The sequence below is a fragment of the Ananas comosus genome, linkage group 2, assembly GCF_001540865.1.
Source record: "Ananas comosus cultivar F153 linkage group 2, ASM154086v1, whole genome shotgun sequence".
In the NCBI taxonomy this organism is placed as follows: Eukaryota; Viridiplantae; Streptophyta; class Magnoliopsida; order Poales; family Bromeliaceae; genus Ananas; species Ananas comosus.
The window spans coordinates 15,996,762-16,023,331 of NC_033622.1; the positions used below are offsets into that span (position 1 = coordinate 15,996,762).

General features: G+C 33.2%; 2 protein-coding genes across 3 annotated transcripts; both read left to right on the forward strand.

Moving 5' to 3' along the window:
• Window positions 1,840–26,018, forward strand: LOC109728795 (protein transport protein SFT2-like). Its single transcript, XM_020259329.1, has 5 exons — window positions 1,840–1,863; window positions 22,092–22,409; window positions 23,582–23,849; window positions 24,754–24,858; window positions 25,713–26,018. Exons 2-5 carry the CDS (start codon window positions 22,192–22,194, stop codon window positions 25,821–25,823), a joined length of 702 nt encoding a protein of 233 aa, XP_020114918.1. The 5' UTR covers window positions 1,840–1,863; window positions 22,092–22,191; the 3' UTR covers window positions 25,824–26,018.
• Window positions 15,828–21,560, forward strand: LOC109728802 (calcineurin B-like protein 3). 2 transcript variants are annotated; one of them, XM_020259335.1, is made up of 9 exons: window positions 15,829–15,981; window positions 17,279–17,433; window positions 17,680–17,762; window positions 17,914–17,973; window positions 18,209–18,317; window positions 18,617–18,669; window positions 19,378–19,458; window positions 20,466–20,578; window positions 21,087–21,560. In XM_020259335.1, the coding sequence occupies exons 2-9, from the start codon at window positions 17,310–17,312 to the stop codon at window positions 21,142–21,144; spliced, it is 681 nt and encodes a 226-aa protein (XP_020114924.1). In that variant the 5' UTR covers window positions 15,829–15,981; window positions 17,279–17,309; the 3' UTR covers window positions 21,145–21,560. The 2 variants fall into 2 exon arrangements, with proteins under 2 accessions (XP_020114931.1, XP_020114924.1); XM_020259342.1 differs by lacking the exons at window positions 20,466–20,578; window positions 21,087–21,560 and adding an exon at window positions 19,591–20,008 and having other exon boundaries at window positions 15,828–15,981.

The window sequence follows — 26,570 nt, forward strand, 5'->3', positions numbered from 1 at the left end:
CCGCGGCGCGCCGGCGCCGAACCGGACCGGCTTGAACCGGGCCCGAACCGGTCGGCGAGGTCGGGTCGGCGTGGCGGCGGACGCGTGGAGGCGGCGGCCGCGCCGGCCCGTCGTCGTCGTGTGTGGCGCCGGCGGGAACGGGGCCCGGATTCGGAGGAAGGAGAGGAGGGAGCGGAGGATCTCCTTGAGGATGGACACGGAGACGCAATCGTGTCACCACGAGGAGCGGCAGAGACCCCTCCGATGGCGCCGGAAGGCTCGCGATTCCCCATCGACTCTCTTCCCCCCCCCCACGCCCCACCCCGCCCCACGCCCCTCCCGCCACTCTCCCCTCGCCCCTCTTCGATCTACCTCGATCGCACGCTCCCATGCGGTCTTCTCGATTCTGCGAACGCGAAAGGCACAGTGTGAGTTACTCACTCGATTCGACGCCCATTAATTCCCGCAAAATCTTCGAAACTTAGAAATTGAAGGTTACGATCTCGAAAAACAACATCATGTTACACACTTCGATCGTGTTCGATTCTTCCCCCATCAAAAAGAGGATAAACAACAAGGATTATCAACAGAGATAATCGAAACAAACCAAACAAAAAAAAAAAAAGAATATTATCTACCTCAAAAAAGATGATAATTTTAGCTCGAAAAAAAACAAAAAAAAAAGATTTGCAAAGTTTTAAAAAGGAAAAAAGTGGAGATTAATTACTCGAAGAGCTCCGATTTTGCTTTTTTTTTTTTTTCCTTCTGTGGAAAGTGTAGATTGGGAGGGGAGCGAGAACGAGGAGGATATGGTGAGAGTCACGTGACCGAGCGCGTGATATGCAATGGTCGAGTGTGAGCAATGAGCTTACTCCCAGCGGGGGCCTTTATATAGCCGTTACTCTCCTACTCATTATTCTATTTCTCGGACGCGACGCTAACGAACTTAACCGTAGTTAATCCCAACCATCACGTCCGGTTAAGTTGCCACCAACTCTATATGCGTACTATATATGGTAGGTTCGATCCTCATCTGGGAACCAATTATTCGATCCCCATTTGATGTAGGGGATTATATTATAATAATTAGATCTGAGGATCAAACTTTAATTAATTAATAATATTTATTATTAATAACTAATACTAATAATTACCACTCCTAAATAAAAACAAGAGAGCATGTCACCATCTCCCTAGCGCATGGGTGCACTAACCGTTTGCTTATTGCACCAAAATTACTCCGGGTCCAATAATAATATTATTAATTAGGTATATTAAATCTGATCAAGTTAATTTTCTAAATTAGATTAGATCTAATGTACTGTGCTAACTCGAAAATTATTTCTGCTTTGTTAGTGGAAAATTATATATATATATGTACGTGTAAATCTACATCTCACTTATTTTAGAATTTCACAAATTTTTAAAAACCTTTAGTAATAATTAAAAAAAGTTGAACAGTAAATTTTGAATAAGTAGGATTTAAGATTTACCTCAAAGTCTGTAAGTATGAAAGAATAGGGAAAAAAAAAATCTAGTTTACTGCGGCGTCATCTATGACATTGACAACCCTACACATGTACGCTAAAATGATCAGATTTTAATTGCTATGGGAACAAAACCAAATGCAGAATACACGAAATGCCACAAATGTATATATCATCACTACATCATTATTAGGGAATTGTTATCGTGGCACTTTGTTTTTGGCTAGATGATGTTCCACTTAGTCGAAGATTATGGATTCAGCCGAGATAAAGATAAAACGGAAAGAGACACGTTGGACAGGTACATGTTGTCACATTGGGGAGATACTTCGTTATTGTTGATCATATATATATATATATATATATATAGAGAGAGAGAGAGAGAGAGAGAGAGAGAGCAGGACTGCTGTGCTCTCAGGAGCACGGAGGCCTCTGTGCTCCTGAGCCGTTTTTTATAATGGAATTTTCGAATCGACGAGCGGCTCCGTTAGACTTGATCTAGCGCATTTGAAGTTTCTAGAAAATAATTTTTGCGATTTTTTTTATATATCATTTATCTAGTGACCGAAAGGATTCAAAATTCATAATTTTTAATAGTTGATATCTGCCGTTTTCAAGTTTAACAGTGTAGAAGTATTCAAATCAGATGAAATTTTGATACAAAATTCTTTATATTATCTACAACAAAATCAATATTTCTGATCGAAAATTTTAGTGTTATATCACCACTTTTTATTAAATTTTTATTTTCAGCCGTTAAAAATTATTGATTTTGAATCCTTTCGATTGCTAGGTAAATGATATCGAAATATCGCAAAAATTATTTTCTAGAAACTTCAAATACGCTAGATCAAGTTTAACGGAACCGATCGTCGATTCGGAAACTCCATCATCGAAAACGGCTCAGGAGCACGGAGGCCTCCGTGCTCCTGAGAGCACAGGGCGTATATATATATAATATATATATTTTTATAATATTATATATATATATAGTGGCGCTGGTATGCTTTATGGAGCCACGGAGATTCGTGCTTACCACTTTGGTTTTCTCAGATGTTCGGACTTTTCGAATCGACGATCGCGCTCGTTAGAGTTGATCTGAGTTTGACACCTAGAAAAATAAATTTTGCAATTTTCGATATCTTTGTCTATATGATCGAGGCCATGGTGAGCGGTTGCAGTTTTTTTCTAACGTGGTATAGAAATATCCAAATCACGATAAAATTTTGATACAATAATTTCTTTTATACAGTATAAACAAGATAATAACTTTGATTAACAATTTTAATTGTCATATTATCTATCATATTTTGGTAAGATTTTTAATTTTCGAGCGTGAATTTTAAGCACTTCGATCACTGGGCAAATGATATTGAAAAATCTCAAATTTATTTTCTAGATACTTTCAAGACTTCTAGATCAAGTTGCCTAACGGAGCCGATCGTCAATATCGAAAGTTCGAACATCGAAAAACAATAGTGAAGCACGGAGCCCTCCTGCTTCATAAGCATCCTAGTCGACTATATAGTAATATATAATATATATATATATATAATATATATATAGGATATGAGTGGGCTGTATGCTTCTTGAAGCACGAAGCCCATCCGTGCCCTTCAAGTTGTTTTCGCATGGTTCGGACTTTCGAATCACGGTCGGCTCGAGGCCTTTTCCCTCCTGACGTTGGCTGAAGTTGATCTAGAGTATTTGATAAAAAGTTACCTAAATAAATTTTATGATTTTTCAATGCATCATTTGGCCTAGTTGGATGATCGAAGGGGCTCAAATATTAATAATTTTAAAGGCCGTGGTGAGCCGGTTGCAAGTTTAACGGTGTAAAAATATCCAAATCACATGAAATTTTGATAGAAACTTCTTTATACCATATAAAACAAGATCAATAACTTTGATCTAAAATTTTAATGTCATATCATCATATTTTGTAAGATTTTTATTTTCAGCCGTTGATTTTGAGCTACTTCGATCACTAGGCAAATGATATTGAAAAATCGCAAAATTTATTTTCTAGGTACTTCAAATACTCTAGATCAAGTCTAACGGAGCCGATCGTCGATTCGAAAGTCCGAAGATCGAAAACAACTTGAAAGCACGGAACGCTCCGTGCTTCCAGAAGCATACCAGACGCTATATATATATATATATATATATATATATATAGTCCGGCTGGGGTATTATCGATAGCACTAAGAATTTGGTGCTATCGAGTTTTCCACCGTTAGATTTAATCCTTTAATTATTTTTATCCGTTAGATTATACTATTCAACCTACCACTTATTCAACTCTAGGGGCCCCACATCATCCTAACCATTCATTTATCAATCCAAAGGCTAAAAAATCAATAGCACCAATAGCTTTGTGCTATTGATAGTATTCCATTCTAGTTCATATATATATATATATATATATATAAAATTGAGCTTCTATGTTTTTAAAAGTACCAAGTTATTGGTGCTTGTAGATTTTTAGCCATTGGATTAAGTGATATACGGCTAGGATGATGTGGGCCCCTACAGTTGAGTGGGTGGTTGGTTGAATAGTATAATCTAATGGTTGAAAATGATCCGAGGAATAGATCTAAGGGTAAAAAACTTACAAGCACCATAGCTGGACTCTATATATATATATATATATATAATTGAGCTAGAATACTTTTAGAAGTATCACCCTCTTAGTGCTATTAGATTTTTAGTCCTTGGATCTATTCCTTGATTATTAATAGCTATTGGATCACTATTCCACCTACCATCATCATCCCAACCTTATATTTTTCCATCCAAGGGTTAAAAACTCAAAAGCATCAATCTCTTGGTGCTTTTGATAGTATTCTAGCTCAACTCTATATATATATATCAAATACGGGTAAGGGTAACGCAGCATTTAGGAGTCATTTGATTTAATGCAGTTATAAATACAGTATATTTGAAGATACATGCAAATAGAAACACAACGGTTATAACTTTATTATATTCTATTTGGTTCGATATAGTAAAAAGCACTGCAATTTATAACTATAAAAAATTTGTTTGGTTACATACAGTTGAAAAATAATTTTTAAAATTTTATAATTATATATATAATGGTAAGATTACTTTCAATATAAAAAAATATTTTTTTAAAAAAATAATTAAGAAGGTAAGTATATTTTTTGTTTAAAGTTACCCTCTTCATCTGCTGTAGTTGGAACTGCGACCAATTTAGGCGTAGTTCCAACTACTAGAATTGGGCCTCCTTTTACAGTTCTTACTGCAGCAGTTGAAGTTAAATACGTCAAACTAAATATCGAATTTGTATTTATATATAGTTACAATTGCTTGGATGCAACCAAACAGTTCTTTTAGTATAGTTAGGGTATGTTTGTTTCACTAAAATTGGACTTTCGGTTGAAGTGGATTTTAGGTTGAAGTGGAGTTCGGTGAAAACTACTTTTTTCCCACTGTTTGTTTTATGGAAGTAAAGTTTTATTAATTCTACTGTTTGTTTTGATAGAAAGTGTATGATATAAAATTATAATTTATATATAAATAATAAATATTTTAATAAATAAAAATAATATAATTATATTTTTATATCATTAAAATTTAATTTAAAACAACTAAATTATTTTTGTATACTTAAATTATAGTAATACAACAATTAAATTATAAAGTCAAAACAATATTAATACTTAATCAATCAATTTTTATCATATTTTAAATGTACAAACTAAATAAAGAAAATATTAAAACTTAACTAATCAATTTTTATCATATTTTAGATATATTAATTGAATAAAAAAATAATTAATAATATAATTAAATATATTTAAATATAACTATTTTTATCTATAATATTATTTTATTATTTTTTCTTCATCTCTCTTCATCATAATTGGCTTCGGTCCACGATGGGACGAAGTTAATTACGTCGTTTGAGATTAACTCGAATTTCGACCGTAACCTTTTTACGATGAACCAAACAACAAAAATAATCGTTTATGACGAAAACGACTTTCCTTCTGCCCATTTCTGCCCCATTTCTATCCAAATAAACACGACCTTAGTGCGATGCGTCGTTGTCGTTTTTTTACCAAGTTCATCGAGAAACTTGCGCTGTACGATATTAATACATTATTAATGGGCTCCTCTTCAGTTGATGTGATTATTTTTCGAGAGGAAAAGATTTTTGTTTTTTCCTTTTGATGAAAACGTTTTGGATCGCGAAACTCTGGGCGTGGATTGAGTTAGGTTGGAATCAATTAGGAATTTTTGAAGTATCAGATTCGAATTTGAAACCCGAAGAGTGTAACGTGTGATAGAAACACCAGTATTTTTCCAACCCCGCATATTAAAAAAGTAGGGGCAATTTTTATATAACTTTTAAAAAATTTCGATTTTTTTATTTACCTATCTTAGAAAGTTAATATTGAAAATATTTTTTTTACGTTCCAATATATTTCTAATATACCGCTAAAGTTAAAATCTGTTAATGAACTTTATTATTTCTTTAAAATTACTATTTTGTCCTTTCAAATATACCCTTCTACTATCACCGACTTTTTTTGTGGGGTAATTTCATAGATACCCCTCCCAAAGTTTAAAATATCATCTATATCCCTATAAAGTTTAAAATATCACATATGCCCTTGTAAATACTGAAAATTATCACCATTATCTCTACCGTCAGTTGTGTTAGTTTTACACTAGTTATTAAAAGGTTAAAAATGGGTTAACTTTTAAAATAACCTATTTGCCCTCAACTATGCTAAGTAAAAAAAGGTATGGAGACCCTCTCAACTATATGCCATTTTGAAACTGCTCCCTCAACTTTTATTCTTCTAGTTGACAACCCATTAACTTTTAGTTTTTTAAAAAATTAACTAATTTTAGTGTATGAAAAATGAGAATTTTATCAAGTTTTTTGATGATTTTATCAAATCTAGTAGCTCTATTTAAATTTTGGCAAATAAATAACTATATATAAAAATTTAAATAAAAATAAAAGTTGAGGATTTTTCCTATCTTTTTTTAATATTGGAAGCTTAAAAATTTTTTAAGCCAAAATTATTCTCAATAATTTTCTCCATTAAATACATTAAAAAACTAAAATATAATATATTTTAGCCTACGAACAAAACTCTCTTTTTTCTTTTTTCAGTCGACAAAAAAATGCATGCATATTGTTATTTGATTTATTTTTTATTAAATAGGAAAAAAAATTAAATCTATCTTTTATTTCAAAATTACTATTACTGATTAGGAATGTGAATTGATATAGGTACACAATTTTATCTGAACTCGATTTTGAATGGGGTGAGCTTAATCGATGCTAAGTACGAATAGTTTCAATTAAAGTTACAAAAAAAATAAAATCGCATTATATTCAAACTCAATTATGGTTTTGGTTTATATCCAAACCAAACCTGAACCGAAATCCGAAGCCGAAAACAAAACCAAAATCATATAAAAACATACTATATATAAAATACAATTTTTATATATTTTTTAATAATTAATATATATTAATAATTTAATTTAATATTTAGTATATTAAATAATCAAATTTAGGTTTACAGAAATTGTCTTGAAATATCTATTAGTATTTCTACTACTGTTGGTGAGAGATAAAGGGTAAAAATAGCATTTTAAAAATATAACTCCATTTTAAAAGGACTTTGACGAACTTAAATAGTGAAGGGCATTTATGATAATATAGTTTTTGATATATCGGAGGGCATTCATGATATTATCAATTTTAGAAGGGCATTGAGGAAATTAATAGTCCCCGAAAAGGTATCTATGAAATTATCCCTTTTTTTATTTGCCCTTAAGTTAGAAAAGTATTTTACTTTTTAGTCTTTTCAAATATATCATTCTAACATTACCAACATTTCTTATTTGCCCTTAAGTTAAGGGTAAAAGTAGCATTTTAATTTTTTTTAACCTTGGTAGATATTTAACTCACGTTTAACCCAAGTTAATTTAATGATTGGTAACTGCAGAAATATCTTGGAATAACGGAGAAACATATGAGAAGTATATTAGAAAGAAAAAAAAAATTAAGAGTAAATAAGATATTTTCGAAGTTTTCAGGAGTATATAGACAATTATTCTAAAAAAAGTATATAATTAACGTGGNAAAAATAGATGAAGATACAACAAAAGAATCACTTAATAAAAAGAAGAGTTACAGAACCTAACCAGCAAAGATTTTAAAAAAATAAAATAGCTAAGAACCATGATCCCAACACCTAAATAAAATAAAGAAAGAAAGAAATGTTAACCAATACCCAAAATCTAATTAATTATCAATCAAGATGATGAACACTAAGCTCATAATATATATAAAAAAAAATAGAAAATACGGTAAACAAAAGTAATCATCCAAACTTTATATACTTGGGGTTCAGTTTTCATCCCTCAACGCACAGCAGAACATCCTGATCTCGAAATTTGCCATGCTCCAGTACGAAGGATATACATAAAATTGACGATGTCTTATAGATAAAAGAGAACTTCTAAATAGTAAGAAAAAAGATAGTAACAGAGAAAACGATGAAAAAAAAAATACAATGCACAAACTCGGAGCGAAGAGGAAGTCCATAGAGAGGTTTCAAAAAGAGAAGGGGAAGAGTCTAGACAATGCTCATACTTTTCAATACAAACTTTTGTGTTCGTTACGATTTTTATTTTTAATTATAATGTAGAATTCTTTTTTATTTGTTTTCCTAACGACAGTCATAATTTATTAAAATAATAATAACCCACATTTTTATCTTAAAAGAAGATTTATGTTATTATGTATGTAAGTACTGAAAGATTGAATCCGTACATCCGGGCATCTAATAATGCACCTCAGTACCATTCAACTATACATAGCTGCTTCATAAGTATACAAAGTTAGGTTTTCATGCACTGAAATTAATGCACTCCATCACTAGCTATTATATAAAAAAATAGATATCACTGACTGTTGTAGCGCCCTAGTTAGTTAATTCGCGAATTATTAAAAATTCGAATTAAATGATCCGTTTACGAATTAAAAAAAAAAATTATTCGTGAATTTTTGGGCCAGTCAAATTATTCGCAAATTATTTCCAAATTATTGAAAATATAAATAAAAATCTTATAATTTTTATTTTTAAATATAAATTATCTTATATTTTATATCTTATATTTTATATTTTATACCGAATTCGTTTTTTAAGCCAAAATTTTCAATGAATTTAAAAATTAGAAAGCGAATTTTATGCGTATTATATCCGTACTGAATTTTTGCCGAATCCGAATTAACTAACTATATGTAGCGCAAGTAGTAAGAGCCCCGAGAATTGGTACCAAGGTTCTAAGTTCAAAGTTCAGACTGAATTTATTTCTAAACGAAGCGGATTGCATGCTAAATAGAAAGATAAATTTTAGTTTACTCTACTGTTATTTAACTCCTTTTCGCTTTATCATCTTATAGTTCAAAAGGCTGTACTTTAGTATAATATGATTTTATATTTATTTTTATCTAAAAAAATGATCTATCAAATAGGATAGTAAGATAATTTTTTTTATGACTACAAAGTAGTTAATTATAATATTTTTGAACGAAAAAATGGTAAAATAAAAACGCGATAAACAGGAAAAAAAAAGACTTACAAAACTTACGTAATTATAAATATTTTGAATTGGTTGCTTTAATGTTTCAAAACTTTTATTTTAATATTCAACCTTTCAACTTATTTGATTTGAGTCAGAAAAAAAATACTATAATTTTAAAATTTATAGTAGTTATTTATTTTAATAAAATTATAATTACGATAATTGAATAAAATATACTAACTGAATATGTAAAAAATAAACCGCGCATTCAAATTTTAAAGCCAAAATACCGTTAACTGATTCAACTCAAACAAATTAAAAAGTTATTTTTTAAAAATAATAAATAATCAAATTAAAATAATTCATGATTTAGATAAATTTAATATATTTTTAAAATAAAAATAAAAAGGTGTCACGAAAGAGTAGCAGAATCTTGGTACCGCGGCAAGTGCTGTCCTTACCACCTGCAATTAATTGGAAACGTTACATTGCTTGAGAATCGGACAAAAATTTTATGGAAACCGTTCCCAAACTAGTGTGGATGGCGCCACGTGACCGATCTGACGGATGTTTTCTCTGCTGCTCTCTCTCTCTCTCTTTAAATACAGGAAAACTTCCCAAACTAATTAGAATTAGTTTGGGACCATCTCTATAAAATTTTTGTCCTTGGGAATAAGATGTTTAGGTGCATTGCATTGCATTTATTCACAGGTGTTACCATAACGTGCCCATCGGGAACACAAACGAAGGTGGCGCATGTGACAATGTTACGTACCATCACACTCGCTGCACACACAAGTGTCGCCCTCTTTCCTCCACCACGTACTCACTACTCACCTCGTTATCTTCCACACCTAAACAAAGATAAAATTTCATTTCTAACGACCTATTTTAAAAATTTTTTTACTGCACGCATATAAATATTAATTTTTTAAAAAAATGCAATATTTGAATAGAGATAAAATTAAGGATTAATTTTATATATATAGATTCATGCAAATACAATAAATGCTAAATGTATTTATATAAGATTTAACTTTTATATATTATTCTTGTAAAAATTTCGATATTTTCAAATATGTCCTTACTGTTAGAATATGTTAGAAAAATTTTGTTAATTATAAATTAAATACTTAATTCTCATCATATTTGTGATGACAAAATTAAATATATAAATAGTTTTTTAACGGTAACAAATTAGGGTGATGTATTTAAAAATATTAAAATTTTTATAAAAATAACATATAAAAATTAAATTTTATAAAAATATATTTATTATTTACTATATTTAAAAGGCGCTGTATAAAATTAATCCTAAAGTTAATGCCTGATGGCGAATCTAGGCTCTTCACTTTGAAATATTCCCCATGTACGAACCACAGTCCACGTGGCATCTTCTTAGAAACGATTCGAAACAATCCCCCACTACACGTGGAAGTGGTGATTCCATCGCATCAGTGTGCGGTCCCATTAATTCTCTTTCTTTCTTTCTTTTTTCTTTTTTTTTTTTCTTTTTTTTGCGTGTTTGTTCCACAATGTGTGAAAAAGGAAGAAGATAATGTTTTCTTATTGTCCTTGTCCCACTTCATGTATGTAGCTTGTCATAAAAGGCAAAAAAAAAAAAAAAAAAAAGTATCATTTGAGTAGCCATATTGGGATGACACATCACACATGGAGGGTGTTCTTTTCACATCCGGAGCCAGCACAAGTGGCTGGGGGATCATCCATCGTTTTTTTAGCAATGCTCACTCTATATATGCACATTTAACAAAAAAATAATAATAATAACCGATCGTACCTAAAATAAGTGGTAAAAAACTTGGTAGTTGGTATCCGAGACCCAAGTTCGAATTCTAGTTGATTCACATTTCCAGCTAAGTTTATTTCTAAATGAAATAAGCGAAGCGGATAGCATGCTATCTATCTATCAAAAAATAAAAATAATAGAAATAATAATAACTTTTTTGTATCATATCTAGCACAATTAAATAAAAATTTAATAACGGGTATTTAAATGTATAGTTATTTATATATATATATATATATATATATNATATATACATATATATATTTAAAAAAAAAACAATTTGAAATTTGCCCTTCCAAAACTTCAAAATGTTATAAATTGTTTAAACAATTAAAAGATCATCAAAATCTTTTTTTATCATTCAAAATTACTACTAAGATAAAATATTTAGATAGAGAGATGTCAGATAAAAAAACCCGATTTTTGAATGTATATGTAGCATATATCTCTTCTTCTTTTTTTTTTTAATGTTTATGATCTCCTCAATAATCCCTCTATTACTGTTGGATTCTTTTGTCCATACATGAAGAATAATTTCTCTCCCTAAGCTTGATGTTCTTTTTTGACTTTTAGATGTTGACTTCAAGTCCTCATGCTCTCTTTATCTATTTATTTATTTTTTCCCAGCTCAGCTAGTTCTTAGATGTACGTATTATAATTCTCATATTAGTGTATTAATAACATAATATATCAAGTTTTAATAAATCTATCTAAGAAAATTTTCTCTAGAAAAACGTGCGAGAATAAATGAAGACATAGGATTTCCACAAAGTGCGACCTTAATCGTTATTCATGCCAATCATGCACAATGCTAATTTTTTTTTAAAAAAATGTGAGCACTTCACCCTAACTAATTTTAACCACAACCGATTCCGCATGTTGCATATTTTTCTCAAACCAATTTTACTTACAAATTTGTGGAATAATGTTGAATATAAATATTAAAAATTTTGATATTGCATCGCATAATATAACGTACAAGTGGTTGGATTCGAATATCCAAATCCTGCTTCATTTGAAAGCTAGTAAAATCCTGATTTTTTTTTTTTCCGAATACTTATTAAAAGAAAAATCGGAATTATGCAATAAATTTTATGATTGTGCCACACATACGTAGTGGTGCACGCAAAACGTGCAGTCACGTGACGACAATGAAGGCATGATAGCAACACTTACTTGGTCCAAATGGCACGGTTACTTTCCGTCCCCGTGATTCCCTCGTTTCGTTTCCCCATTATTATAGCCAAAAATAAAAAAAACTATAAAAGAAATTTATGTACTTTCTTTTCCAGAGTAAAAAAAGATAATATTCAGAAAAACAAACGGAGCGGATTTGGAGGCAAAAGTCTCGTCTTCTGCCTCCCATCTCGACTACTAAAATTTCATCTCACCTCTTGCTCCGAATTTACGATAAATTAAAAATTAGGAATAATTACTTTTATATATATACTTCTGAAAATTTTTTGATTTTTTAATTTACTCTTCTTAGAAGGCTAATATTGAAAATAGCTCTTTTACGTTATAACCTATTTTAAATATACTTCTAGAGTTAAATTCTGTTAATAAACTATTAGCAATAAATGCTATCTCTATGAAATTACTATTTTGTCATTTTAAATATACTCTTTCACCATCACCGATTTTTTTTATTTGCTCTTAGGCTTCGTTTGGGATTTGCGAGGAGATTGCGTTACATGCTGTGAAAAATGACAATGCGTACGTAATATTATGTTCCGCATATTACGGTTAGTCGGTTACGATATATTTTCTGCGGTTCCATTGAAAAACGCAGAAATATATCGCTATATACTTTTTTTCAACTTCATTCTATCTANTACGTGCGGTGAGAAACAATGATAGAAAAATATTGCGTTCCGCATATTGCGGTTAGTCGGTTACACTATATTTTCTGCGGTCCCATTGGAGAACGCAGAAGCATATCCCTATATTCTTTTTCTCAACTTCATTCTATCTAGGCTTAGTTTGATATTGAGTTCTATCTAACGCTACTAGATAGAATGGAGTTGAAAAAAGAATATAGGGATATACTTCTGCGTTTTCCGATGGTACCGCGAAAAATATATCGTAACTGACTAACCGTAATATGCGGAACATAATATTACGTACGCATTGTCATTTTTCACAGCATGTAATGCAATCTCCTCGCAAATCCGAAAGAGTATATTTTCCCATCGTCGTTTCTCACGACACGTAATACAATCTCCCCGCAATCCCAAACCCATCGTCGTTTTCTCACAGCACGTAATACAATCTCCCCGCAATCCCAAAAATGAAGCCTAAGTTAGGGACAAAAAAATATTTTGATTTTTAATTTTTTCAGATATACCCTTCTATCATTACCAACATTTATTATTTATCTTTTAAGTTAAAGAGCAAAAAAGGTATTTTGATTTTTTTTAACTTTAATAAATATTTAACTCACGTTTAACTCGAGTTAACTTAACGGGTAATAACTGCATGAGTATTTTGGAATAACGGAAGAACTTATTAGGGTATATTGGAAAGAAAAAAAAAAAGGAGAAATAAAATATTTTTAAAATTTTGAGGAATATATATAGATAATTATTCCTAAAAATTATATTTCATAATCCATCCTGCTTCACAGCCTACCTCTCGGTGGTGCTCCGAATCTGCCCCACTAACTATTACTTTTTTTTTATAAATTATAATATTATTAATATTCTATAAAATATAAATTAATAATATTTTAACAATAAATGAATAATATTATCAAGTTATATAATTAACAATACAAATTATAAAAAAATATATCAATCATAATTCGAAATAAAATTTAAAAATTTAAAAATTTCAAATACATAAGAAATGAGAGCACTAACTTATTTGTATTTTAAACTGTTGTGTGAATATTTTTTTTTAGAGATAATTTTAAAAAGATAAATCATTTTTGGGATGGATTCAGAGCGGGGCAAAATTTTTTTCGTTTTCTGCCCTAAATCCATCTCGGACCATAAAAATAATCTCATTTCTTCTCCTGAATCCATTTATTTTTTTCCGTTTGCTATCCCATTCAGCACGGGAGCTCCACCAATCTAGATCCGTTTATATCCATAATTTGTTTCAATTAATTTTTTAAATTAAATTTAAATAAAAATATAAAATAATTAGATTTTAAATTTATAGTCTTAAATACTAATCATCAAATCTTTTAATATTTATGCTAAAAATAGTGTAATGTGGAAGTTGTTGATGTACTGAATATTATTATTTGTGTGTAAAATAACGGTGATATAAAATATGCTCTCGGTAAATTCCGTGGTACACATTCGGACCGAGGAAAAATTCTAGAATGCACCGGGTATATTGGTAACGTGGTTCAAATATCTCCTTTCACAAATATATGTCCCATCATGATTATAAAAAAATATTTTTATTGTATTTTTGTTTGAAAAGAAGAAGTATGATTGGCTTGTTATTGATGATGTAGTGTAAGTGTGACAGTGTAGAATTCTTCCAGACTGAGCGGCCACGCAATTCCTAACTGGCGGTGGGTCCCACTTTTAAATGCTAGTGTTAAACTTTGCTTTTATTAATTTAAAACAAAATTTAAATAATTTTTTTAAATATAAAATTAGCTGAGATTTAAATAGCTTACATTATTTTACAAAAAAAAAGAAATGTTTGGAAAATAATATCGGACCATATTGGGCTAACGAGAAAGATCTAAACATGCCGTGCCATGCCGGCTGCGTGTGAACCTGATGGGGGGCACGATAGAGCCGACGCTTGTCATGGGGCTCTGTCTTGCCCGGGCCATCAATCTGGCACGGCACGGCACGGTACGGTACGGTCCACTTTACATCCCTGTGCTCGAGCACGGGATGTCGGCATAACAATCATTCAGTGAATGGATTATTTACGGGCCGACTTTGGCACGATGTTATTCGGCAAACGGATCCTTTATGGGCCAAAACAAAACTATTTGGGCCTCTTAGATATTGAAAACCAAAATCCTTAATAACACAAATAGAGAACAAATCATTAGCACTAATAATCTCCCAGATATTAGGTTTAGAATGATTGTTTGTTAGTGGATTTTGCGTGTTGCTGCATCATCATCAATATGACTTCGTTGTTCCTTATCCAATTTCCACCAATGGAGGATCGCGTCGAGTTTGAAAGCTTTTCCACAGTCAGTGTCAATGACGAATCATCCACAAGCTTCCAGAGTAAAATGATGGATAAATAAATAATGCACGAAAAACTGCGCATGGATCTAATTAAATTCTGTTGCTACTCTAGAGAATGATTACAGGTAAAGATCAGTCGATGAAACATCATTACATGAATTATTATTATTATTATTTTTTTAAAGATAAAGATAGCATATTTCCTCTCTCATTCATTTGGAAAATAAATTTTGCTACTAATGTTGAGATAACGGGAGTTCGAGTGAGTCAAACAATTGCAAAAGAAAAAAAAAAAATTCACATTGTCATCCATCAATACAACATATCACTTAGGATTGCAAAATCCAGCTCATTCTTTTGTTATTTCACAAATTTATCTAATAACCACTAAGATGTCGAAAGATTGATTTGTAAAAATTATATTTTTTTTTTTTTCATCATAACATCTACCAATAAACCGCCACACTTGCCGGATACTTCTCTTTTGCCAAATTATTTTTATTCGGTCTTTAAATAGGTGAAATATTTTTTTTGAATTAATATTTATTCGGCATTATAATTTTCAATATATTAATAATAATTCATAAAAATATTATGATTTAAAATTCAAAAAATAAAAATATTTAAATAAATAACAAATAGGAGTGGAAAGAGCGGTTTGTTGAACAAATATTAATTATCTACAACTAAAAGAAAAACAAATTAATATATAAATATAAATGAGAAAATATAGAAAAATAAAATATTATTATTAGCTTCGTGAGGGTACAATGATAATGATAAATAATATATAAACAATGAAATCTCTTTGCCTCTCTCCGAGCCGCGAGAGCGTCTTTGAGGAAGGGCCAAATCACGGGGGGAAGGAGGAAAAATAAAAAATAAAAATGTATGCGAATACGCTCCCCCCTCTCTCCTCCTCCCCTTCCCATGGATCCCTCTTCTCTAAAAGGTTCCTCTCTCTCTCTCTCTCTCTCTCTCTCTCTCTCTCTTGTGTAGAATCTTTGGATTCTTCATAGGGTTCGGCGGGAACGATGCGTTGTTTCGCGAGTCGGAGATAGTGGAATTGGGAATTTTGAAACGTAGTGATGATCCATGCGAAATCATTGCATCGACGCTACTTGTCCCGTATATTTGTTTTCTTGATCTGTTTTGGCTCGGAAAAGCTTTGATCTTGTGTTAGATTTTTGAACAAAAATTGTATCTTGATCGCTTCGTCCATAAGATTTTAGGGTTTGCGTCAACGCGCTGCTGCTCTCTAGGGTTTTATCGCTGTATGGTATCGTGGTTTAGATTAACCAATCCCTCTGGAGTTATTTCTGATGAAGAAGAGGGAGCAGAAGAAGCCTAAGCTACTTTTTAGATGTGTTTGGGCAGAGTTTTATTTTGTTCATCTTGTTACTATCGTGGGGAAAATTTTGTTAACAATGGTGGTTGAAGCAAAAATTAGAAGTTTTGTTTATTGCCAAGGTGGTCTGTTCCTTTTCCTTTCCGGGTCTATTTCTATCTTGTCGAATGATCTGTTTTTGATATTGATGTATCGCTGCGTCATAACATTTATGAGCATTTCATCTTGCGGTTTAGAGGATTATTCCTTGGAAATTTTGCAGACAACGCAATCTTGCAATTGCTATTCCTGTATGTAAGGATTGCTAAAACTAGCATATGTTCTTGTTTTTATTCTCAGATAAGAAGAAACTTGTCATTACAGATTAGTGCTTATCAAATTTTGTGATGCAATAATCAAGTGCTTATCTTGCTAAAAGTTGCCCTCAAGATCAATTTGGACATTGGGATTGCTCAAAATAATGTAACAACATTTAGAGTGTGAAGGATTTGCTTCTTTTTTTCCCCCCCTTCAAAATTCAAGCAGTAATAGAGAGTTGCGACCTTCAGTTAGGTCGAAAGTCGATGTATAACTCATATTTGCTTCAGAGGGGTTGGACAAGTTGTAGAGGCTTGTAGCTAAACTAAGGTCTTACACTTTCATGTGAAGACCTTTGATTTCTGTCTTGCTAGTTCACTACATGAATTTCTAATGGGTTCTCTCCCTGTTTGTTCTATCGGATACACCTACTTGCTTCCAAATGAATATAATATAAAGCAATCATCCATTATGTAGAAAGTCTTGCCATTTTATGTCAATAAATGTTGTTCAATTTCAGAAATTCCTTGTGTTTAGGTCTTAGAAGAGGCAAGTTATTCTCCAAATCGAACTACAATGGTTGGTTCTTCTTCTCTAATTGCAGGTATGGATTGTCTTCATGATTGGAGAATATCATGTTGCAGTGCCTAGAGGGGATCAGGCAACTAGCTGCTGTCCTCCTGAAGTGCTGTGATCTTGACCTGTGCAAGCAACCTAAGGGTCTTGAAGATCCTGAACTTTTGGCAAGGGAAACAGTTTGTACGTCTCTTGTCACTTCCGTAGTTGCTATTGGAATTTACCATGATGGGGTGTATCACTTGTTTGTGTTTATAACGTCTATGTTCTTGAGTTACTTTTAGGCTTTTCTGACCCCTGTATTCTTAAATGCTTAGAGCACATCAGCACACTCACCTTACCTTTCAGCTAATTACTTTGTATATCAAATTGGTAATGTAGTAAAAATTAGACCACCTTGGGCTGAAACTTTATTTTCTTTATCTGCAGTTAGTGTAAGTGAAATCGAAGCTTTGTATGAGCTATTCAAAAAGATCAGCAGTGCTGTTATAGATGATGGCTTGATTAACAAGGTTGGGACTTCATTTAAAGCATTTTAGACTATTACTTTTTTATGTTGGCGCTTTCAGTGATGTTAAGCGAACTAAGTGGTATGCAATATTTGTTTTATTTCCAGCAGACCTATGCTATTGCCATCTTGACATTTTCACTCTCTTGCTGCAGGAGGAGTTCCAACTTGCACTCTTCAAGACGAATAAAAAAGAAAGCCTATTTGCTGATCGCGTATGTCACATATGAAACATATTGGTTTAAGAGACTCCAATACTACACTTTATTTTAATTATCTGTAAAGCCACATGTTTCTTTCTCAGTTTTGTTATGAATATACCAACTGATTTTTCTTGCTTTACTTCTTTGAACTTTCTGTACACGGGCATAGCGAGAGAACAACATGCTAGTTTTGTGCTTCTTATCCCTTAGGTATTGTTCGCAGTTCTTTAATTCTCAACATTTGCAGGTATTTGACTTATTCGATACAAAACATAATGGAATTCTTGGGTTTGAGGAATTTGCACGAGCTCTATCTGTATTTCACCCTAATGCTCCAATTGATGATAAAATCGAGTGTAAGTTGTATCATCTTCCAGCTAAATTTATGACATCCTTGAATATTATATCACCCGACTATTTTGTTTCAGAATGTTGTTTTACTACGTTTTGCTACTTTCTTCAAAATCACAACTGTTCCAACTTTTCCATAATATTGGGGTCTTTGATTGATAGCCTTCGTGGTATAAGATGCTGTGGGTCATGTACCCAGAAACAACTAGCTACTATTGTTTTTCAGTAGATTCATCCTTTTCTTCTTAATGCTTATCAAACTTTTTTATGTTGTCAACTGAAATTTGCACAATATTCTTTTCAGTTTCTTTCCAACTATATGATCTCAAGCAACAAGGTTTCATAGAACGACAAGAGGTACTTTCATATTCTTTGATCAATCTAATTTACTTAAGTGTGATGTACAAATAAGGAAGTTCTATAAAAGCTTATTCTTTTGCCACTTGTCCTTAATCACTTAGGTGCTGATTTTTAATTCAAACATTTGTTTCTTTATGCTTCTGAAAGGTTAGGATGCATTAGTGACTTCACTGTAAGAGTTATAATTTTCGCTCTCTGTGAATTTTTCCTGCTAGCATCAGTCAGTGGGAAAATGGCCATGTATTTGAGACCTAAGTCTTACATTGCTATTTATCATGAGTAAATATGAAACTGAATATTGATAACTGCTTGTGCTTAAAACGATTGTTAGTTCTTTGTTTTCCAACAAAATTCCATTTGATGGGCTCTACTGTTATTGCAAACACTATACTGTCAGAAATTCCAAGCTGTATGTGCATGACTGTATTTGTCCAATCTGACTTGATTACTAATTGCTTCTTATGCTGTTCATAATATTCACGGACTTGATAATTTATCTTCTTTCCTTATTATGAGTTTTACCAAGCAATTCATACGTTGTTTGTTTAGCTTTTCGAGAGATAACTACATAACTATTCATTTATTCCATCCTACCTGATTCCGTATGTAATTAGTATCCGAGTTCTTACTGGCTAAGAGGCATCTTACTGGTGCTAGAACTCTTTCTTCATGTCCTAAGATCTTTTCCACTTTCCTGATATTCAGGTTAAGCAAATGGTAGTGGCTACACTTGCTGAGTCAGGCATGAACCTTTCAGATGAAGTCATAGAAAGTATCATAGATAAGGTGCATTCTCGATTATTGTTATTTGCCTTTTTCTTCATATGTTTCTTTGATAGACAGGCACACTAATTTTTCTTCCCACTAATCTTTCTCTCCTGAGTTATACTCTGTTTCAGTATTCTTGTCTTTTGCTAGTTCACCAGGTGACAATATAGCAAACCAAGGTTCAAAGTCATAATATTCAGGATTTTTTCACCCTTCTACTAGAAAGATATCCAAAGATGAGACGAAGTGGCTTCAAATGCTTCCATTTGTTTCAACAATTTTTAATTATTTACTCATCTCAACCTTGTTTTTCCTGGTTAACTTTCATATCATTCATCGTATAAGTGTAAAGACAGGCATTGATGCTGACAGTGTCTATTGATGTGTAGAAGCATTGTGTTAGCTGTATTGAAAACTAAAACCTTGGCAAGCTGGTCGATCCTGAAAAAAGAAAAAAGTTTATCAGGCTTTAGCATTAAATAAATCTTGTGTAACAAAACTGGCTACAAATGGTACTTCGGTAATTAACCAAGAAAACCTCTTACTCAATAAAGTACATTTTAACTTATGGATCTAGGTTGCCTAAATGCCTATACTTGAACCCTAAATACATTTGGAAATTTCTCCCTTCTCTCATATCTCAGAAAAGTTGAGCAGCCCGGTTCATTGTGATTCCTCACTCTCGTTCTTTTGCTGTACGGTGTTTACCCTTACGAATTTGGAACAGCGCTTTAGTAGCTCAGTTCATTGTGCTCCATGAAAACACGCATCTTTGTACCATATTTAATAGCCTGACAATTGCATACTATTAACCATGCATTCACATGAACACTCAACACTGCTTATGGGTGTATTGTTCACCTGATGGTCATTCGCAACATAATTGATATGATAAAAATTTCTATGTTACTGGCAATTAGCATAATCTAGTTGTTGATTAGTGCTGGTTCAACCTGAAAATCTGCTAAACAATTAGGTCTTTTTTTTAATTGTTGCCAATAAACATACTTCTGCTTGGCTGCAAGACATTTGAGGAAGCAGACACAAAGCATGATGGGAAAATTGACAGGGAAGAGTGGCGAAATCTTGTTATGAGACATCCATCTTTGCTAAAGAATATGACTCTTCCGTATCTCAAGTAAGATTTATTTACTCCTAGCGTATTGAATTACTGAAATTTCTAGTATGATTTCAGCACGCATGAAGATACTGGATGCCTTATACCGAGCTCAATTACCTTTTTTCTGCTACACGGCATTTCCTAGCACTTTTGTTGAACTCTCCATGTTGCTTTTATAAAGATGAACTGAGTGCAAGTATATCAATGCATCTACCATTCCATGAATGATTTTCTCAGATTAAAAAAGAAAAAATTATCATTCCTGAATCCTGATTGAGTTACACGTGTTCAGGAAGCTCTTGGGCGTGTAAACTGAATTTCAGATTCCTTACTTTCCCGTGTAGTCTTGAATTCTTGATCAAATGTGTACTTTTGTCTGCTGCCGAGGAAATTTGTTATAATTTTCTACATCACATTTGATGGCTACTGATTTTTTAAAATGCACTATTTTCCACTTCTGTAATCTTAATAGCATTTATCTATTCCGAATATACCAATCACAGCAACTGTTTATTTTTGTGAACAGAGACATTACTACGACATTCCCAAGCTTTGTGTTCCACTCTCAAGTCAACGATACCTGAGGTTTCGTTCTATGCATCTTCAAAACCAGCAGATATGTTCATAAATCATTTGTTAAGCTAGTTTGGTTTTGACATCGCCAGAACATCACAGTGCACAGAGGAATATTCTCTTCTTTATTTTATATTTCAGTGACCTTACTGTATTTATTTTCATCTGAGGGGGATATTTAATTCCGCGACATTCGGCATGATGTTTAGTTATTATTGTCATTTATCTTTTTTCAGCTTGGAAGTTCTGAATTGTGTATAAATTTGAAATACTTTGGTGGTTCGGTATCGGTATCATTAAGCAAAGCAAGAGTACGGGGTTGGTCTTCTATCTGTTCTGTAAAACTTCCTAAGCAAAACTTAAGCCTGATCTGTCCAAATTTTCCTTTCTTTGATTGATTCAACCGGTTCGATCAATTTGGACTGAACTTGGGTCTGAAAATTATTTACACTTTTCCGGTCCGGGCTTTGTGGAAGATTCATCACTGTATTTATGCTCCAGTGTTGTTGCTGCTTAAGTAAATGTTGTTTCTTGCTTCTTCTCTACCAGATACATAGCATTGTATTATTATTTTTTATTTATTTATTATGTAAAAGCCCATCAAATTTTGTTAAAAATAACTATTTCTGCTAATAAAGTTGTGCTGTGAAATAGAGCGCCTAAATGATTCCAAGAAAACAAAATAAAAATAAAATACCAGTGATTGATTTTGATCTTTAATTTTTCTTGAGAGCTCCACCACCTAACACCATATTGTAGAAATACAAATCAAATTCTGAAAAAACTTAGAACAATTATCAAAAATTTATTTTGGGGACCAACTTCATAGGGACATTTACTTTGGAGGGGTCTCTAGTCATTTATTCACCTACTAAAGAGTAATAAAAAGACCCTGAACGAATCCTTCTCTCCCCCTTCCCCTTCCCCTTCCTCCTCCCGCAGATCGTCATTAAAGGAGGAGAGAGAGAGAGAGAGAGAGAGAGAGAGCTCCGCAGTTACCTCTCCCAGGCCATCTCCATCTCCTTATCCTCTTCTCCCCCTCCGATCGCCATTAAGCGATGCAGAAGACGGCGCAAGCGTGGTTCGTGGGGGGCCCGAGCGGCGGCGAGCTACCGAAGTCGTCGTCGTCGTCCTCCTCCTCCTCCCTCCTCGCCGATTGGAACTCGTACGCCGCGTCCAAATCCGCCGAGGAGGCCGCCTCGTCCTCCGCTCTAGGGTTCGACATCGAGGCCGCCGTGCGCACCGCCAACGACAAGGTCTCCGGGACGTTCAACGTGTAAGAACAATCTCTTTAGGTTTTAATCTCGTTGTTTCCCATTGCGATTTGCGATCTTCATTGTTGCTCTTTGTCGGATCTGAAGTGCTCGGAAACTTTTTGGACTAGATCGGCACTGTGCGGATGCTGGAATGGCCGTGCGGAGGGGTATTATTTGAGAAGATAAACTTAATTAGGGTATTTGTGGGAATTATTATACCAACTAGTGTAGCATTAGGTTAATTTTTTGGGATGGGATACGTGTTGTTTTTTGTCTAGAAATGCTACTGGATGATTGGAAACAAGGATTTATCAACAGATCCCTTCGCGGCTAAAAGATAAGCAATTAACTTTGTGCTATCGCAGATGTAACTTTGTACACACTAATGAAGGATAGAGGAGACTACGTAGTCTATGTTCCTGAGTTGCACCCCATTGCTTGAGGCCACAGGAGTTGAATTTAGAGTTAAAAATACCGCCTTTTACTGGTTTGGCAAGAATCATCAGATTTCAGTGATCTTGGGAGTGCAGTATAATCGTTATTTTGTTTAACTGTGATTTCTGTAATGGAAAGAGTGCAAAGAGAAGGGTTATAATGTACAGAAAGAAAGAAAGAAAGAAAGAAAGAAGAATATAGAGAAGAGAAACGAATCAAAGCTAGAGGAAGGAGATTGGACAATTTATTTTAACCTTCTTTCAGCAGACAATTTGCATTCATTGGCATCAATTGACCATTTGTATAAACTTTTATCAAGACTAAGTATTAAGTCCATTTACAGCTTTCCTATATTAACTTTGGTTGCTCAATACGTCAGAGAACACGTCTTATTTGTGCATCGTACTTCCATAAGTCAGTTTGAATTACTTTGCTGTTATGAAAACATGTATTTATTTTTATGAAAGTATCATAGTATACTTGAAAACGAAGATGTTAGACCTTTGTTTGGGGGATTACTTTGCTTATAGGAAAGCTTCTTTTTTTTTTCTTTGTAAAACTACTAGCATTTATGTTGTCTTTCTTTATCCGCACAACGTTAGTAGTGGTGTGGACTTTCATGGCAAGTACATGGCTCTTCATTTTTCATTCTTTAGTATTTGAAATTTATTGATTAAACTGCTTTTCAGAAACAGAAAAAAAAACTATATAGTTCCTGTACTATTATTAAACTTTTGTACTGTCGGAACATTACCAGGGTATCTAAGGGTGTGAGGGAATTGCCAGGGAGCTTTCAGACTGCCACTAGCAGTGTGCCTTCCGGAAAGGCGCTCATGTACTTTGGTCTTCTCCTTGCCAGCGGCGTATTCTTTATTTTTGTGGCATTCTTCATGTTTCTTCCAGTCATGGTGCTAATGCCTCAGAAATTTGCAATATGCTTCACTCTTGGTTGTGCCTTTATTATTGGATCATTCTTTGCTCTAAAAGGCCCTAAGAATCAACTGGCTCACATGTCCTCCAAAGAGGTATGGCTCCAAATTATGTATCTTCTTTATTCATTTAGTTTTCATTCTTACGGAAGCTGCAACAATTTTATATTTTCTCTATTTATATCCGAACAGTGGACTTCACAGAGCCGGCATAAATGGCGTGGATAAGTTTTGTTCAATCTAGTTTCTTATTTGACGTGAAAAATATTATGGCTTTGCCATGTAATAAATCTGCTGAGTTGTCTTTCTCTATTTGTACTTTTCTCAAAGTCGTTTTCATCTATATAACACCTAGTGAGATATATCACATGTTGTGAGCTTAACTTCTTAAATCTGCTAAAATTCACGTCCTTTTTTAATATCAGGAATGGGTATTTCATTGCTGAAAAAATAAGAACATATTTATTATTATCCAGTGAAACCTCCTGCCCTAGGATTCTACTAAAGCTGTTATTCTCATGTATTTGCTGCTATTAATATTATTTGAAAATGTTTTCATCAAACTGCTGAATTTGTGACCTTTTACATCTGGCACTTAGCACTCGCGTATGATCTAGTCTGGCATAGGTTCTTCAAATCATCCCAAAAGTTAATATACTTCACAAAGTGCAAATTAGTTTCCTTTCAAGTTGACCTGAACTTCTACACCGACTGGAATGAAAATTAAATACAATTACCATCCTTCTGGATTTGCCTATGGGAGTTCTCAAAGAAGATCGTCTTTTTTGTGAATATTAGAATTGCATTAAATAAAAATTGGCTTGTCGTTCCTGCTTTACTCAGATGGTCAAGTTGCTTTCTCTTTGTTCACCTTCACGTGTTCTTCAGATGACCTTATGAAATAACTGTTAAATTTTATTTTGCCTGTCTAAACTATTTTTTTACATTGCACAGTTGATATGTATCATGTTACTTACTAACATATCCATTTCTACTGCAGAGACTCCCTTTTACATTGGGCTTCATTGGCAGTATGGTCGGTACTATCTATGTTTCAATGGTGCTTCATAGTTACATTCTCTCCGTGCTCTTCTCTGCTGTCCAGGTATCAAAATCCTTGCATCACATGTTTACCATTTTCCTCCCCTTTTATCCTTGAATTTCTTAGAATTTCTTAGATACTCCATCACAAAATGTACCATGGTGCATACGTGCACTATATTCAGGTTTATAAAATGAGCAATATGGTGCTGGAAATTATTAGAGAAGGAATAATCTGGCTATTGAAAATGACTTAATAAAGTTGAAAATTTGTTGCTGATCTTATGTGAACCCTGTAAATACTAAATAGTGTTATTATATTCTTGGCCAAAGTATATTTAGTTAGTATATTCAGATAGAAGAGGGACTAGCTTAATTAGGATATATTAGTGGTTTCAGTTCAAACTTAAAACTTGACAAGATTAATCCTTCCTTTGGATAAAAGGTTAGGTTGGATGTGACTGAGGGCTTTGTTGTTGTAATCGTTGTGTTGTGGGAGGTTAAGCAATATTTAGTGGATTGGATTGAATCTATGGCCAAATGCTAGTTGTCCTATTCTCCAATCGGCTTATGAAGTAAAATTTATGTAGTCGAAGGCCTCCATTGTAATTATGAGCCAACATGGGCCATCAAACTTGAGGTTGTCTCTAGGATCATAATAAAAATATCTAGAACACTTGCCCTTTTTTGTAGTAGCATTTTTTGTTTCTTGTTTAGTATAAAGTAAGAGGATTTGTTTTCTGTTTTAAAGCTACAGTGCAACCCTGAGATAGTTTGATGCTCTTGTTTCTTCGTTGATTTGTATCCTAGGTTCTAAATCCAGCAACCCACTCATGTGACTGGCAAATTTTTAACTGCAACAGTTGATATATATGCAGTATTATTTAAATTAGTTATTTTTCCCCCTCCCCCTTTTAGGTTCTTGCACTCACCTATTATGCCATCTCATATTTCCCTGGAGGATCCACTGGACTGAAGTTTCTCTTGTCGACCCTCACATCTTCTCTACTAAAATGTTTTGGCAGGTGATACCAGTGTTCATTGATTTACAGCGTCAAATGCTTGTAACCTAGCTTTTAAACCTGTTTCTGGACACAATCATATAATAGAATATTTCTGTGTAATAGTGTTTGTTTTTCTTTTTCAGTGCTAAAAATATTGACTTTTGTTTCAAGAATAGCCTGCTTGTTCACGGTCATTAAATGATGATTCTTGTTGGCATAACGAGTTCAGGTTGTTCAGTTATATCAAGGATACTGGGGCAGGATAATGAAGTTGATTTCATTATTTTAAAATGTTGATACCCAAAGGTCACCTTTGCGGCAGCATTGATATATCGAGGATATCGGGGTATGAATTGCAACCTTGTCCACCTAAAGTCCTGATAGGCCCGTCACGTATTTTGTGTTTCTTTGCGCTGTAGGATAGGATAAAGGTATGGGAACTGAACATGTCTCTCACAGCCCACAACGCATTGAGTTCACAGATAGGTGCATAGTCAAGAGAGAGATTGTGCGATTGCTGGTTGAATACATGGGTTGAGTTAGGTACAGTGAAATATATGGTTAAAACATGTGTGATATACTCAAGGAGTTTGACATGACGAAGTCAAAAAAGAAAAATGTGAGATATCAATAATCATCTAATTTCAGTAAGAATAAAACCTTGAGGCAATCAGGAAGGAAGGAAGGTTTCCTATAGATTTGAAGTTGGGCATATTATCCCATATAGCTAAAGTTTGATGACTTAGTATGTATAGAATCATGGGTATAAATT